Here is a 17,576-nt window from a genome sequence, read left to right as displayed (position 1 = left end):
TATACAATTAACAATATTAATAAGAAGAAGAATTAATAGTAATATGGTCAATAGTATCATTGCAGTGTGCCTCCAAAAAGATAATATAACAAAGTGTAAAAAAGAAATATTTCGTCACATGCAATAGCAAAACGTGAATTTTAAAACGGCACACTCAAAGTTGACTTTGACATTTGCAAGACCGAAAAGAGAAATAAAGAATCTTGAACGTTGCAGAATTTAAAAAGGTGAACTTTTATTGAAAAATATTATCTCTCACTTCCCAAAAACCGCCACTCACAGTTTATTTGCAAGGTGCAAAATGAACAAACGACATGTGTTAATTAGTCACCGTGATAAAGTTTCCAGAATGAAATCAATTGCATTTGCATCCATTTATGATTTGATCCTAAAAGTTGCCTTTTGAGGGGATACTCACGTGGCGACGCCAGTTGGATTTCCACTTGCTCTCCGCGCAACGCTGGAACAGAAAACCAAACATTAAAAAACTCAATTAAGCAAATAAATAATAATTCAAAATTACATGGTAACAAAATGTGTCATTTAAATTCAAACTTTGACCACTCACACACACACGCGTGCTGCCCCCCCCCCCCACCCCCCCCCAACCCCAAATTGTAGAGAAATTTCTTACCGCGTCTGCTTGCTGCCGCTTGCCGCTCATGTGCTGCACCTTGCAGACGTGCAGGCAGACCCCTCGCTCCTCTGTGCGCGTGCGCGGCAGGCAGGACGCGCGTGCGCGATCACATCTACACGCACACACAGAGAGGGCACAACTACTTGCCACGTTCTTTATTCTTCCTGTTAACACTCTCTCTCTCTCTCTCTCTCTCTCTCAATCTCTCAACCCCCCCCCCCCCCTCTGGTGATGTCATAAGCGAGCAATTTTGTAAGGTCTCAATATTGTCAGGTCTTGTGCGTTTAAATAACAAACACGACCAATGTTATGTGTTTGTGTTCCACGCCACACAAATGCAGTGCGCGTGCGCGTGAGGATTTAAAGACTAATAAGTCACCCCCCTCACCCCCTCACCCCTCCCAATCTGCACCCCCCGCTGCTCGGAACATTGAGCAAGCCCATGGATAAACACACAATTAGCGGCAGGTGAATAAACTTGTTTGGAGGGGGGGTTGGGGGGGTGTTAATTACATGCTTAACGTAAACAAAAGGCGCGTAGAAGAATGTGAATTAGCACTGAGCCCCCCCCCCCCCCCCCCTCCCCTTCTCCATTCAGGTTTTACATTTCACCTCTTGTCCACTCTAGCAGCGATTTCCGACAACATTAGGACCCCCCCCCATCCCCCCTCCACCCCGTGGAAAAAAATAAAAATAAAACACTGAATGCAAGATAACACCTGCAGCTTTACGCTGAATGCTGCACTCGTAAATTGGTGCGCCAGGAGAGCCGGTCAGGTAGGAAGGAGGCTTTCTTTGCATTAAGTCCTCACTTGGACTCGAACAACACAAAAACAATTAGGGGCGAAAAAAACAAAACACAATTTGGGTCAGAAATGGACCGATCCACTTCTTGGGTCAATTTCACCCAAACCTCTGAGTTGCCTTGCACAAAACATAACAACCCCACACAAGCAAAATAAAATAAAATAATGAAATAACACCCGCCAAAATGGGTCATTTTATACAAAAAAAAAAAGTCGTTTCGTGGGGAAGAAAAAAACTGGTAGAAATTTTTGAACAAATACACCCAATAAAAAAAAGAAAAAGAAGTTGGACAAAATTTTTTGTCAAATATTGACATATTCTCTGCTCTCAATTTGATACAACTTTCTGTGTTTCCTAAAACAATACAAAAAAGAAAAAAAAAAGCAATTTAATGAGACAGCCCAAACGCAAATTGCTTCTACAAAAAAAAAAAAAGTCATTTTGTACAAAATGGGACACATTGATTGGAAGTCGTGGACCCAAATTGGATTATTTTTTCACTTTTTTTTTTTTTTTTACAATTGGATAGAAAATAACCCAACTGGGTCAAAAATGGACTGATCCTGCATTATTTGGCTCAATTACCCAAACTTCTGATGGGTTGTTTAGCACAAAACCCGCAAACATTTGGTGTTTTAGGGTTTGTTTTGCACAAAACGACCCCGTTTTGGGGGGTTGCTTGTTACAAAACAACCCGGAAAGTTGTGTCAATTTGTGGACTGGTCCATTTATGACCCAAATTGGGTTATTTTTGTCTCAACTGTTTTTAGAGTGCAACTTCATTTGGTTGAGGCGCATTAAAAGCTTGCAGAGTTCAACCCCAGCGTGAAAATACCAGCCGTTTACTTCCACTCCACGGAGCATCACCCCCCCCCCCCCCCAACAACCCCCCGCCCCCTCCCATTCCAATCTCCTTCCAAAACACTTGGAATTACTTCCTGCCCCGACGTCGAGGAACTCACCCAAAATGTCCTCACTGCGCATCTTGGACGTCCTCAACTCTTGCGCGTCAAAGTGCTTGCGCGCAATTGCGCTTTTACGCGCGCCGGGGTGGCGGGAATTCGCCGGTCAGCGCGGGAGAATCTAAAGAGAGAAGCAAAAGTTTTGAATTCCACAACGATTTGCAGCAAAGGCGGCTTAGGATCATGATGTCGGCTTTCTGCAGGTCGGATTAGGCGTCGCCAATCGTGCGCGGGAGGGGGGGAAAGAGGGGGGGGGGTCACAATGCGCGTCACTATGCCTCCATCGTTGCGATTTTAACACCCTTGTCCAAATATGAGCCCCAAACATGAAATCACACCGGCTGGCCGCGGCTCCCGGGCTAAGCCGAGTCCTGTGACCGCGGACGTGGACATGGATCGCGTCCTTAGCTGCAAGAACAAGAAGGAGAGAAAAAAAAGGGGGGGGGGGGGGCGAACAAGTGTTGGCATCAAAAGTCACACATGAGCAGGGAGGTTTCTTGCTCGCTTTGGATTTGGAGGGTTGCTGATGATGATTCTGGGGAGGAGCGAAGTGAAGGAGGCGGGACCGACCCGTGAGCGTCCAGGCCGGCCGGGGACGAGAGGAAGGGGGAGGCGGCGTCACATCGCAGCCGGCACCAGCAGTTCCGGAACCTACCGTAACAAAAGAAGAAAAAAAACACACACAACAAATTAAGACTTGAAAAAAAAAAAAAGAAAAAAGAAGTGGTCCACGAGTTGCCCCACGTAAAACCTCTTCTGCTGCAAGTCCTCCCATTTATTTATTTCAGGGGAGGGGGGGGGGGGTAATAATATTCCAGCCTCTAATTGCTCATTCCGTGCAGCAGATAGGCTGCGACGGAGGCTGGTCTGTATAAAAGGGAGGGAGGGGGAAGGGGAGGGGGGAGGCTTGGGGTGGGTGGGGTTGCCGTGGCGATGGAAGACTCTGATAACCCCCCGCGCGCGCGGCACTGGTGGTGAAAGCCTCGCGCTACGTACTGGCTAATGATTGGCACGCTTGACAGTGATTGGCAGCGCTGCCATGGCAACGGCGCGGCGACACCAAGAAGACCAATAGAAAAGGGAAACAAAATGTTTCAATGCTACACTCAACGGCGGATTTAGGGGGGAGATATTATGAGGCTGGTGTCATTAGGCGATAGCCATTGAATCATTCGATCCGCTTCTTTTTCTTTTTTTTTTTCTTGGTCTCCCCCAACTCGGCCGCTGCCGGCTGCGGCTCGCGTTTCCGCCGACCGAGCGACGGAGCGACGGAGCGACGGAGCGAGCGCGCGCGCGGGCTCGTCGCCCCCTCTCCTTTTTCTCCGTAATTTGGCTTTCTCTCTCAGGTCATTTCCATGGTGTTCCGATCGCCCTTAGAGCTTTATCCCTCCCATTTCTTCCTGCCCAACTTCGCCGATCGGCCGCTGCTGCTGGCCAACAGCGCGCCCGCCGCCGCCCGCTCGCCGGAAGACCTTTCCATGTTCCAGCTACCCACGCTCAACTTCTCCCCCGAGCAGGTGGCGAGCGTCTGCGAGACGCTGGAGGAGACGGGCGACATCGAGCGGCTGGGCCGCTTCCTGTGGTCGCTGCCGGTGGCGCCCGGAGCCTGCGAGGCCATCAACAAGCACGAGTCCATCCTGCGCGCGCGCGCGGTGGTCGCCTTCCACACGGGCAACTTCCGGGACCTCTACCACATCCTGGAGAACCACAAGTTCACCAAGGACTCGCACGGCAAGCTGCAGGCCATGTGGCTGGAGGCGCACTACCAGGAGGCCGAGAAGCTGCGCGGACGCCCGCTCGGTCCCGTGGACAAGTACCGCGTGCGGAAGAAGTTCCCGCTGCCTCGGACCATCTGGGACGGCGAGCAGAAGACGCACTGTTTCAAGGAGCGCACGCGGAGCCTGCTGCGGGAGTGGTACCTGCAGGACCCCTACCCCAACCCCAGCAAGAAAAGGGAACTGGCGCAAGCCACCGGACTCACCCCCACGCAGGTCGGCAACTGGTTCAAGAACCGGAGGCAGCGAGACAGAGCGGCGGCGGCCAAAAACAGGTTGGTGCATGCGGCTTTCCTTACCCGACTAGCCGAAGCGCGTCGAGGAGCGCGTCGAGGAGCGCGGGACGGCCGGCCCGGGCTGCACGGGTGCGAGGGCGGCTTGAGGCGGGCGACTTTTTGCCTGACGTCCGTCATCCCGTTTGATGGCCCACAAACGTTTTCAACACGGAACTGTGTTGATATTTCTTTTCGCTTTAAAAAAACAACAACAACAACAATTAAAAAAAATAAACAGAAGCAATATTATTTTGTTATTAAATACAATTATTTTTGAACCACCTTTGCAATTCAAACGTGATTATTGCTATATTGCTGATCAAACATGAAATTACTTTTGTTACATTGAAATATTGCATAACTCTTAAAACTGCTGGGTCAAAAACAACCCACATGCTAATTGTGTCAATTTCACCAACTTTCTGCAGTTATTGTGTACAAAACCAACCTGCAATTTGGCTTGGCTTGTATCAAAACAACACCGTTTTTGGTACAAAGCAACTCAAACTTGGATCAAACTGACCCAAGTAGTTTTTTTTTTTTTTAATTTAACAAAATTGCGTTGTTTTTAGCCCAACGTTTTTAATAGTTGTAGCCTAAACGGCGTCTTCTTATTTACTTGCCTTGAAATGTAATCCAACTTTATTTCTAAAGCACTTTTCAAAACAAAAGCAGTCAACCACAAACGCAAGAGCTGCAAATAGACAACAATAAAACAAGAAGATAAATAAAAAAAAATATTTCGAAAGAGGTTAAAAAAAAAATGGATTCATATGCAGAAGGCTTCAGTATATCTGAAACTATTTTAGAATCGTTTATATATATAATCATTATTACAGCTTCACATTTTTGCAGCCTTTTAATGTCGTTCTGAAGGAAGATTATCCCGTGCAGGGATAATAGCAAATATCATTTCACATTTCAGAGCATTTGCAGATATTCATAACATTAAGTGTGCTATCACTGCACTCGTCATTTATTTATAAAAAAAAAAAAACAACAACAACATCGAGCCACGGCCAGATCAGCTTGCACGTACAATTCCACGCCGCGGTTATTATCATGAGTGGAACATTTAGGATGATTGCAAGCAAACAACGTCCACGTCACGTCACGCGGGACAAACAAGACGACGTGCACGCGACGCCATTTGTAAATCTCGCCACTTTTGCTGCAACGTTCGCGGCGTTTTGTGAATCGGTGCCAGACATGCTCGGCTGCTTGCATGGGGGGCCACCTGCGGGGGGGTGTGAAGAAAAAGCTATGCGGCCTTATTTTGCAAAAGAGGAGGGGGGGGGGTGCTTTTCACAAAAAAAAAAGTAATTGGCGTTTCTGCTGAAACTCACGCTCTTTTTTCCCCTTCTTTTTTCCTGGTGGTCTTTCTTCTGCAGGCTCCAGCACCAAGCGATGGGGGCGGCCGGCATGAGGTCGCTGTCGGAGGCGGGCCTGACCCCTCACAGCTCGGCCGAGTCGCCGTCGACGGCGGCCAGTCCGACCACCAGCGTGTCCAGCATGACGGAACGTGCGGACGCCGCCACTTCCATCCTGTCCGTCACCTCCAGCGACTCCGAGTGCGACGTATGATACGCAAACGAACAAACAAACCGGGAAAACGGACCTGAGAGCAAAAAAAAAAAAAAAGAGAGAACGAAAGACACTCGGACGGAGGAGATCAAGAGGACCGATTGATATAAATATGACCTAAAAAGAGATAAAGCACGTGTTTTTGTTTTTTTAAATTAAGAGCGCTTTGAAAAAAGAAAATAAGAGGACCCATATACGCCCTTCCTCCTCCTCCTCTTCATCACAACAATAGACTTGCATGAATATTCCTTTTTTTTAAATTGTTTAATTTTCTTTTTTTGCATCCAGAGGAGCATCGAGCAGAGGGAATAAAAAAACATTTGGACCATTTATTTTTGTGATGACGTCACGCATTTTTTTTTTTGTTCATCAGACAATCATTTCAAGTCGTAAGCACCTTTTTTTTGTTTGTTTTTGTTCCCAAAAAGAGAAGAAGAATATTCATGTCACTGCCTGTGTGAGGTCAAAACAATGTATCAGATTTTTATTTTCAAAATGTTTTTTTTTTTATATGGGAGGATGTATAGCCTGAAGAAGAAGAAAAAGAAGAAATAACAATGCCATCCTTCTCCCGCTATGTAAAATAGTTGTAGAAATATGCTTGTACATAATTATCCCCCCCCCCCCCCTCACTTTTCTCCACTTGCTGTTCCTCCATCAAATATTTCCTCCCAACTGAAAACACTGACGCGTGCTCAAGTTTGTTCTGTATGTGACATTTTGCGCATATCACAATGTGGACCTTCTTCATCCTCCTCCTCTTCCTCACCTTCAGACATGTTTTTATATGTGAATATCATAGGATCTTATGTTGTTGCTTTTTTTAAATAATCAAATATAATATTTAATTGAAAGCTTTTGGCGTTAGAGTTGGTTGATTATTGTCTGATTGTTTGTTGCTTTGGGGTTCGTCTGTGTTGGCTTCGTGCTTGCAGAGGTTACACAACTCAACTCAACATTTTCCTCTTGGACCTTAAACCATTCGGGGGCGAACATTTGTCAATCGAATCGGTACAACGCGCCTTCAATGTAAACTAGTGACCAAAAAAAAGGAAAAAAAAGCGCTGAGTGCCATTTTTACCTTTTGTTTACGGTTGGTGGTGAATGCAGAAATTAAGTAAACGCGCCATTAAATGTTCTAATCGCGATGGGACTCCTCCCCTGGTCCAATCTGCTATTGTGGGCCTCTCAAAAGAGCTTTTCTTCCCGGAACGACAAGAACCCCCCCGCCGCCAGCCCCTCACTGGAAAAAAAAAATAAAAGAGGGGGGAATTCTCCCCTGCAAGTCTCTCTTTTTTTTTTTTTTTTGCAGCTAAATCTGCAAACGATGAGCATTTGCGACTGGACACTTGCAGGATTTGGGGGAGTTGAGGTGATAAGATGCAAGTGTGGTTTGAACGGCTTGACGTGTCCTGGTTTGGGAGTTGTTGTTGTTTTTTTGGTTCAAAAACACTAAGAAACAAATCGGGATCAGTGTGTTAAAAAAATATATATAATTTTTCTTTTATTTCAGGCATGCGGTCAACATAAACAGGACAACCAAAACATATTTTTCCAATCAATAGCCTACTTAATTAAAACCTCGCCTGAAAAGAAGTGGGAGGAAAAAAACGTATTTGGTCCCATCACCACTCATATTAATATTAAGATTAAAAAAAATAATAATTACCTACCTAATATCTTTTTATTTTTTCCTAAAGCGAGAAGGCACATTTTAATGCGGAAAGGCTTCTTGGGCAAATAAAAAGGCCCCATTTTGAGCAAAAAAAAAAAAAAAAAAGTTTTTTTTTTTGTAACTACTTAATTCTAAAGAGTTATATTTTATTCAAGAATATTTGTAGCGTGTTTGTACTGTATTTGTTTTTGTTTTGTGTAAGCCAAAAAGTCGCCCATGCACATAAATCGAAAAATAGTTTTAATAATGTGATTTTAAAATAAACCATTATTATTAAAAAAATATATATTTAATTTTTTGCCTTCCTAGTGTTATTAAGATTGGAATAGAAAAGACAAAAGCAGCCTTCTGCTATATCACACACATTTAGTTCGTACAACTTTGAGGATGATTATTACATCCTCTCACCAGTTCATCAACCTAAGAATGGTGATCTTTTTTTTTTTAAATGTGCATATTCTGTGCAGATCTTTCAAAAATATTGCAAGCCCAAAAAAATGCATCTTAAAAAAAAATATATCTAAAAATGTGTCATCCTGCAGTCCAAGTTGGGTTTTGGGCGTGTCAGTGCGAAACATACGAGGACGCGCATCTGCATGGGGTCATGCACTATGTGTGTGTGTGTGTGTGTGTGTGTGTGGAGGGGGTGGGGGTCGTGTTCGTGATGTGTCAAGTCAAATATGGATCAGCGCACAAAAGAACTTAGCGAGGAGTAATCTGTGTGTGTGATACTTACACGAGAGTCAACGACAAGAATGTGAGACGATCACACGGCGCCCAAGCACACCTTTTTTTTTTTTCTTCTTGAATTCCACTTTGAGCTGACACACAACAACACACACTTTTGTGCGAGCGTTTACAATCGGCGTGTTTATGCATTACCTTGCACAACTAATCGTGGAGGTGATTATGAGTCTGTCGGTGAGAAATACTTGCCTGCCCTGTTTTTCTTTTTTTTCTTTTCTTTTCTTCTTCTTCTCGCGTTCCGCCGCTTAACTGCACACAAGTTGCTCATTGGGGTTTATTCATGCAGCAGCTCGTCAGAACTGCAAACAAAACGAAAACAAACCAAACTGTTCCTTGCTACTCAATCGCTAGCATGCATTTAAATACATATATATATATATATATTTATTATTTTTTATGTGACATGAGCGTAAAATGCATCTCACCCCAAACCTGGAAATGGACATGGCCTTAAACGCTCACTTGGCACAGCATAAGGCACACCTGAACAACCCAACCATGTAATGGAAGGCATTTAGGAATTAGATCATATACGATGACTAATTTACATCTCTTCATGCTGACAACTGTTTCTAATATTTTGGTTGTCTTGCGGAAAAGGAACATTTGTTGCTTCTGTCTATGAAAAGCGTTTGCAAATGAGACACAAAGAATCGAATGTTAAATTAGTAATGATAATACAATTTTATATATATATACTGTACACCTTATGAGTTAGAGTTAGTACAAGTACTGGCGACATCGGCCGCCCTCTTGTGGCTGTTTCACAATCATGACATAGAAATGAGAAATTAGGAGAAGGTAAATCAATTCAAATGACACGCACCATGCACCTGCTGCTAGTTGTCCACCTATCACGACCCCCCCCCCCCCCCCCCGCCCCCTTCACACGCGCACACACCCTCCACCCAACTGTTTGAAGATGCCCTCCTATTCACTGGTTGCTGTTGACTCCCAGATTGCCCCGGAAGTACTTCGTGGCCGCGCTCATTGCACACGAGGCTGATCTTTTGAAAACAAGCGTAAAATGAAAGCGTCCCAGCAGCAGCAGCAGCAGCAGTTTACTCGAGCGAGCGAGCGCGAGCCATCTCGCGTGCACGCGCCCAGTCTTTGCGTCCACATATGGGGGGGGGTTGTTGTGGGAGGCCAGTGGGTGCAAGCTGTGATCTCTCGCCCGGTGCACACCGACCAGACAGAGCGCTGAGCAGCTTAGAAAGACAGCCCGAGCGAGCACCTGCGTTTTCTCCCCAAAGTTCTCAGGCCTTCTTAGCCTACACATGCGCGTGCGTGCGCGCGCAACCCTATGACACAAGCATATGTTTAGCATTGGACGGCCCAACATGTTTAGTGTGTTTTGGTGCCGCCGCCATCTGCTAGTGTTTTGCTGTTTGTCAGCTTGTGTGTGTGTGTTTACAGCAGAAATAAGGACGCATGCTAATTAGCTTAGCATCAAACCATATTGCAGATTTTTTTTTTTTTTTTTTTTTTTAAGGCTTTACCTAAAGTCGTCCGAGTCGCACTGGAAATAAGAACATTCATAAAATAGGTGAAGTAGCCAATTTGTCAAAATTTTAGAAAAAGTACAACCAATTTAATTAGGTCAAGTCGGTTAAACATGTTTTAACCACAACAGTGAATTTAAATAATAATAGGATAATTGTTCCATTAAATGGAACTATATTCGTTTTTGGACACACATAACTTAAAAACATAATTCATTTGTAATCATATTAAATAATACACTTGTTTCAAATAAAGATGATTCAAAAGTAACACAATGTCATTTATATAGCAAATTCATGAAATTAAATCTCGTGCAATAACAAATAAATTGCAATCCTATTAAAACATAGCAAAGCAATTGGGGCAAACAGTCTGTAAAACATTTGCATATATGCTGAATATATATTTAAATCCTCAATTTTGCTGCTTTTCTTCAACCGAAAATGACAAAACAACCTTTGAAGGGCAAGTGCACACTTCATGCTATACAGAATGAACCCAATGACGTCATTTTCCAACAAAAAAATCATAATAATATACTCGTCATATATGTCCTGTTTGGAGCAAAAAGGATATTTATGATGAGGCTAATCTGTGGAATACACATTGCACGATGTTCCATTCCATCCAGAGCACATTTATGGCATCAATAGCAGAGATTTGATTCATTTCGAGCCGGCCCGAAAGCTTCTTCTGCTCTCACGCCGACTTTTAGTGCACTAAGCCCAAACAAAAGGTCAGCCATTGACCGATGCTCGCTTGCCCTTATCAATTCGTCCCCCATTTACGAGCATGGATTAGGGCAGCGGCCACTCCCACTTTACACTCACACACGCGCGCGCGCGTGTGAAAGCGCACAAGGGCCTTCTTACCCAAAGTGGAGCCAAACGTGTTCCTTGACTGCCATCTAGTGGACATATCTTGAACGTTTCCCATTGGACTGACTTTGTACTCACATTTTGCAAAATTAAAATGAAATGAAAAACATAATCCAAATGATTTATTTGTCATATTTATTGGTCCTCTCGGTTTATTGACCAACAAATTGTCTATCTAGTAAGCAAAGCAAAAATATTGGTAACAAGTCTCAGTTTGACGTGTTGCAGATGTACAGCAACACAAACTACACATCCATAATGCATATTGTTAAAGTAATACTGCAAAGGCAGAATTTATGATGTGTCTCTCTATTCATCATACCTAATTCTAAACTATCCCTCAGTTGTTGTTAATTTCTGCTCTAAAAAAAGAATTAAACAAATTACATGATTTTTTTTTTAAATATATATATACTGTATATATATATATAAAAAAAACTGTCATTTGGACAGGGGTGTGTAGACTTTTTATATCCTCTGTCTAGCAAAAAAAAACATCTCGGTGCAGTGCAGGTAGGTCACAGATTGAAAAATAGAAAACAAATGTTTGTTTAAAAATTGACTAAATTATGCTAAATGAAATAGAGATTTAAGGAAGATAAGGAAAAAGTATTTATTTTTTTAGGTCCACCTTTTGCATTGTCATTAAAACAGTGCACTCTAGAGACCATTTTTGTTTTGAAAGTATTAAATATAAATGCATTCATATCAAATTATTAAAGTGTCACAAGAACAAACTTGTGGAAAAAAAGAACAAAGCATTAAAACAAATAATCTGCTCATTTTGAAATACATTTGAATGAGTTTGTTCAAAACCAAGTTCAAAATAAAATAAAGAAATAAAACACACACAATTGAGGGGAGGTGGCAGGCAAAGATTGTTTCTCTCTCCCTGAGACTAAAGGGAAGAAAATCATTTATAAATATATTTTAAAATATAAAAAAAAAATTCTGGAGGGTTGTAACTGGGGTCACACAGATTTTTGACGGGTTGATAGCCCCCCCCCCCCCAGCCCCCATGTAGCGCCAGCCCTGGAAAAAAAGTATTTTGCATTTCAGTTGTTAACGTCAAAGTGGATGTCAACACTGCAGTCATGTTTGCAGCCAGGACACAAGTCACACACACACACACACACACACACACACATGAAAGTTTAATGACATAAAAGTCAAACGCTGTCGCAACACTGCAGCAGCTTCTCCATTTAGTGCAAGATCACAGATTGCACTCGTGTAATGGAACCCGGATCCCGGCTTCAGCGCGCAACACTGATACCCTGAGACCGAGCAAGCATCCAATGAATGACTGACTGACTCGCGTGTGTGCGTTTATATGATGCTGAGGGCATAATGGCCTCCGCTGGTCCTTTTCGAGTTTAACCCCCCCCCCCCCTTCCCTCCCCGTTGTGGTGACGAGGGACACAGTGAAGAAGGTTTTACTGTAAATGGACAGTAAAAAAATGGCCGCCGGCTACTGCCAGCTGACTGGGCCATTAGACGGGAAACGAGGACGTGAGTGAGAACATCTCCTCGCTCTGCCGCCACTCGCTCGTCCCAAATTTGCTTTCGGTTGACTTGCATTTGTGAGCAAAACACCATGTGGGTCATTTTTAGACAATCTCATTGGCCGGAGGCCACCGAGAGCACTAAATGCTTTATTATAATTATAAAACTAGCTTTCTAACTCCTTCACACGCAGCCATTTTCACTGAAGCAACCCCCTTCGCTCCCGGCTGCTTTACTGGATTTTGACGGATTTGACAAGGCCCACACAATATCGTGTTCTATTGCTATAAAAAACATGGACGCTACCAAAAGAAAGATTTGAGTCTCTTCTTTTATCAGGAAAAAATTGTTTCCGTTGTGCAGCAATTAGCATTAGAATATAGCAACGTTCCATCATTATTCAAAAATATGTTTAAAACCGTGGGAAAAAGAGCTTTTTGCAACATGGCCCTGGTTGATCTCTTATACACTGCTGCCACCTGCTGGAAGGGGAAACGTGTACCATGCAGGTAAATTTGTTGATCTTTTTTATTTTAAGCTGTGGATTTTTTTGTAAACATTTAAATGTGTATATATATATATATATATATATATATATATATATATATATATATATATACATATATACACAATGTCTGAGAGAAAAAGGCCCTAAAACTGTACCAAATTGAACGCTACATCCAATTTACACGCATGAAATAGTACAATAGTTGCTTCACCGCAATCCGGCTGCGACAAAAAATGGAGGCTTTTGATTTGTCACTTGTAATGCGGCTGTCCAACATGCCTGATGGCCTTTAAAACCCGCACGAGATCTTGTGTGTGCGTTTGGATGCGGGGATTAACACGTCACCTCCTCACATTTATTCATTTAAATGTCAGGTGTGTGTGTGTGTACACATACAGACCAACACACATGAAGACGTTATCTTACCTACACACAAACACACTGTACAGAGCTGTCTAAATGATGTAACCTTTACTTTTTACTGCCATCTAGTGAGAACGGCATTCTCATATTAAATTCAATAACATCGGATGGATGGATGGTAGCCACCGCAAAGTCACCACAATATTACTTTTTAAAGGAATTAACTCCCCTAAGGAACAGTGTATTGTGTCCCTAATAAAGTGGCCTCATATGTAGTGATCAACTTCGACACCAGAGGGCACTACAGATACAACATTCAAATTAAGTTTCGAAATGCAGTTCACCGCAACGCGCACTCTTGTGTGTTCAAGTGTGTAACAAAGCACAAATGGTGTATAAAGAATCTTGAATGTCACTGACACACATCCCCCATTTTTATTATTATTATTATTATTTATTTTGTGACTATGGTCAATGCAGCCTCTCATTGTTTTGCAATACAATTACAGCCAGTGGCACGTTTGTTGCATTTGTCACTATAAGCCTCACAATTGCTTTTGGATCGAGCCCAGAAGATGTCAAGTGCAAAAGCCGAGAAGCCAATCATGCAGCAAGGCAACATGGAGGAGGACCTGCAGAAATTCAAACCTGCACGAGAGCGTGACCAACAACATGCAACTTGTGCAATCATGTCAATTATCAGACAAATCAAAGCGCCAATGAGGGCAAGTACAAATGTGGCAAATGGATGGAATTTCCATTTATTATTATACTACAATGTATTATTTTCAAATACAGGAACCTAGCTGTTTGTATTCTATTATTATAACACAGTATATACACCCATTCAAATAATTTCTATTCAAAAACAAAAATATTGCAATCGAGAATATATAATTGTATAATGAGTGTAGCGTCCTCTCAATTATTTTCTGGTACGCCTCCCCCAGGAAAAAGAAAACATTTTTAGAAAGAAAAAAAGATTGCATATATCTGCACATTTGAATATTTACAAAAAAATCCACATTTAAAAAAAAAAAATAAATAAATAAAAGATCAATGAATGTACCTGCAAGGTACGCGTTTCCACTTCCATCAAGCAGCAAAATTCACTTGAGCCACGAGAGCGGCAGAATTCGCTTCCTCTTCAAGTCTGTCCTACTTGAAAAAGAAGCAAAAAGTTATTGTTATTGCTGTACTTGTTGCTTTTTGTCCCCCCCCCTAACAAATATATCCCATTGTTGATTGAACACACTGAATGTCAACACAGTGAGTGAGTTGAAGATCATTTACACTTTGCCAACCTGGTCAAAGGTTGCATATGAAACCAAAAGATGTGACGTCACAATCACGTTCAGCAAGTGCGAGATTTTAACGGTTTAGCAGGTTGAACCACAACTTTTTTTCTTTTTTTTTTTTAGCTGAAGTAAAAATACACGCACAATGACACGTGTACAGTATTAGAATTCCTGACAAGAATGACGGGGAAGTTCCCGTCCTGTGCTGCTGGTTCGATGGATCTGACGAGGCCCGGATGGTAAAATGTGTTGTTGCGCAAGCTCAGTAAATCCCTTCAAGCAGCAAACTGAATTTGTGAGTCCACGTTTTGTTTTTCTTCATGCATTATTCATGTCAAACGTTTGAGAAACAAATGAACTGATAAAAGAAACAGGGGAGCTGTTTTGGCACTCGATTTGGCATCGTAAATGTGAGCAGGATTACAGAAAAATACAAAAAAGTGGGCATGGCTGCCCCAACACACACTGAGAAGACATGGGGGGGGGGGGGGCAGAAATGAAATAGTTCTTTAAAAGCAACCCCGACTGTAAGGACAGCTTGTTACTAACATAACTATGAGATTCATTTTTCAAAAATAATTTCCAATTGAATATGAATACATTTTGTAGAAACGTTATTTGGACGTACGCCGCCATTGTTTACGTGGCAACGCGTTCAGTGCGTAGCGGCGGCGAATGCCGGCTGGCTCTTTGCCGAGCAATGTGGAACGCTTAAAAAGAAAGCAAGCTAAGCCTCCGTCGCGTTCCTAAAGGGACCATCAAAACTCTTGAATGGTGAATGACGAGAGCACGGCGTGCGGGAGGCGGTGACCGAGCCATCAGTATTGGGACGGAACCAGAAGAGGGGATTTCAGGCTTGGAGAACGCCGTGCAAGCTCAGTTAGCATATCTGCTAAGTGTTGGTTGGGACAAAACGAGTTGCTCGGCCGCAGGCCCAGGAAAGAAGTGGAAGTTTTTTGTGGGCGTCCGTCAGTCATCTGCCAAATGGACGTCCATCATTGATTGACTGAGAGACGGTCGCTGATACTGACCCCGTTGATTACAACGACTGACAAAAACCCATTTCCAGCAATGCCTGTGCTGCATTCGAGGAAAGTGGGACGATTGTGACTTCATACCAAGAAGTGTGCACGGAACGCCCCTTTGTATTCACAGATTTAAAATGCTACGTCAAAAAAAAAAAAAGGACAGGGTTTAATCATAATCAATTATTGACAATATTTTAAACAGATTGAATTTGTTATTTTAAAGCTACTGGATGCAGAAAATGTGATTTTGAATCACTATTCCCACCTGTGACCGAAAAATGAAATGTTGCCACTTGCTGTCGACTGGAAAATAAAATGACATCATCGCAGTGCTCGTGCTGCATTCGAGGATGTTCGGAAGTCGGACTCTTCCGAGTTCAAACCAGGAAGTGTGTACGGGAACTCGGAAATTGCACTTAAAATAAATTTAAAAAAAGGACCCCGACTTCGCCGATGGACTAAAAGTGCGAAGTGACGTCACTCTACAATGCGACCCCTTTAGAAACAGACCGTAAATGTTAAAAGATTCAAGAAAGATATTGATGAGAAATGCACTTTGTGTTCAGTGGAGATCGAAACGCTGACTCATTTATTTTGTCCAAAGCTTTTGGAGTGACTTTTGTAAATGTATTGCTGAAAAGATTGATGGAGATGTTGAGCTGTTTTGGAAAGATGTAGTTTGGTCTCTATGACTTTAAAAGAAATAAGTTAAAGACCAAGGATATGTATATTAATAATCTCTCATTCTTAAGGCAACATTTTATATCCATACATAGGAAAACTTATTTCATTGCTTTCCATTGTGAAATCAAGCAGTACATTGATTCCATTCTTTTCAGTTTTCTTGTAACCAAAAGGCTATCAAGACCTACAATTCTTGTAAACATTTCGGTATTTTTTATAAATGTATCCCCCCTGGCATGTTGTTTGATTTGTTTTCTTTTGTTATGTACAGTCAACAATTGTTTCTGTCATTATTAAGAATGGCTATTGTTGTATATTTTGCAATAATCCAAAAACAAAACAGCGTCAGTGTGCCAACGTCACATGACCAAACCCAAAACACGTGAGCCGTGATTGGCTGTTGCCTTACCTTGTATAATCTGGCCGTGGATTGGCCCATTTTCGAAGATTATCAATCACAAACGAACTTCTCTTCAACATGCGCATTTAATCCACTCCACTGTCGACTTTCAACGGGGGTGTGTGGGGGCGTCAGTCTGAACACGGCAAGCTTTAACGTGCCCTTCGGGCCTCCAGCCAGACGAATGCGGTGAAAAACACGCAAAAAAAAAAAAAGTGTCATTAATCGTCAAGTCGGGCTCATTTCATGGACGCTATCGAGTGACGATCGCTGGGAAAGTCATCAGACCAGATTGGATGGTGGAGCTCGGACACCACCTGGGAAACCACCGAGACCCTTTTTCCTTTCTCGTCTTTAACATTCGGCAGCCGCCGCCATCTTGCTCCACTTTATGACTGTAACACAATACATAGACACGCACACACACTGCTTTATAGCATGCACCTGATACTGTTCAGTCAAAAATGTGTACTGAGAGCAGCATAAGACATGTAACTCACCTCAACATAAAAGTAAGAAAAAAGGAGGAACCTCGCCAAGGTGAAAAAAACAAACAATCTAAAAATAAATCACCACAAAACAAACTGTATAACGGATACAAACTGAATTTCATCTACAATAGCTACCATTTACTCATATATTTGGGTTTCATATATTCTAGATGGGTTGAATTCAGTTTACTTGACACCACGTTACACATAACAAAACTGCAATGGGGTAGATGCCACCGACTTCCGGGTTTCACACATCAGCGCCGTTGTGGCCGCGTTCACCCCCGCGCCCCCCAACCGCGCAGGGCGTCTCGGCTTTCTGAAATGCTACGGACAACGGAGACAGACACTCTATACACTCGTACCCTTCGATCGAAACGCGCAACCGAGGGCCAGGGGCACAAAGGCGGAAGCGCAAGCACTGGGACGCGGCCCACACACCGCAAGCCGGAACC

At 42.9% G+C, this 17,576-nt stretch overlaps 1 protein-coding gene and 1 long non-coding RNA gene across 5 annotated transcripts; one reads left to right on the top strand and one right to left on the bottom strand.

Annotated features, from left to right (window-relative positions):
• Positions 1-215: 215 nt before the first annotated feature.
• LOC144061580 (uncharacterized) lies at positions 216-17,576 on the bottom strand. 4 transcript variants are annotated; one of them, XR_013296213.1, is made up of 8 exons: positions 17,131-17,576; positions 16,640-17,025; positions 14,290-14,381; positions 5,803-8,761; positions 4,481-4,651; positions 2,407-3,057; positions 635-749; positions 216-460 (listed from the first exon to the last, which is right to left on the bottom strand). It is a non-coding gene; the product is annotated as an uncharacterized LOC144061580 (long non-coding RNA). The 4 variants fall into 4 exon arrangements; XR_013296214.1 differs by lacking the exon at positions 14,290-14,381; XR_013296212.1 differs by lacking the exons at positions 14,290-14,381; positions 16,640-17,025; positions 17,131-17,576 and having other exon boundaries at positions 2,407-2,814; positions 2,977-3,057; positions 5,803-5,952.
• Positions 3,355-6,897, top strand: six3a (SIX homeobox 3a). Its single transcript, XM_077582148.1, has 2 exons — positions 3,355-4,456; positions 5,848-6,897. Exons 1-2 carry the CDS (start codon positions 3,762-3,764, stop codon positions 6,038-6,040), a joined length of 888 nt encoding a protein of 295 aa, XP_077438274.1. The 5' UTR covers positions 3,355-3,761; the 3' UTR covers positions 6,041-6,897.

Source organism: Vanacampus margaritifer, chromosome 12, assembly GCF_051991255.1.
Source record: "Vanacampus margaritifer isolate UIUO_Vmar chromosome 12, RoL_Vmar_1.0, whole genome shotgun sequence".
Classification (NCBI taxonomy): domain Eukaryota; kingdom Metazoa; phylum Chordata; class Actinopteri; order Syngnathiformes; family Syngnathidae; genus Vanacampus; species Vanacampus margaritifer.
This window is presented reverse-complemented; position numbering and strand designations above follow the sequence as displayed.

Coding starts and splice junctions, on each gene's coding strand:
- six3a (XM_077582148.1), top strand. CDS start 3,762: ATGGTGTTCCGATCGCCCTTAGAGCTTTATCCCTCCCATTTCTTCCTG. Junction 4,457..5,847: donor GCGGCGGCGGCCAAAAACAG/GTTGGTGCATGC, acceptor TTTCTTCTGCAG/GCTCCAGCACCAAGCGATGG.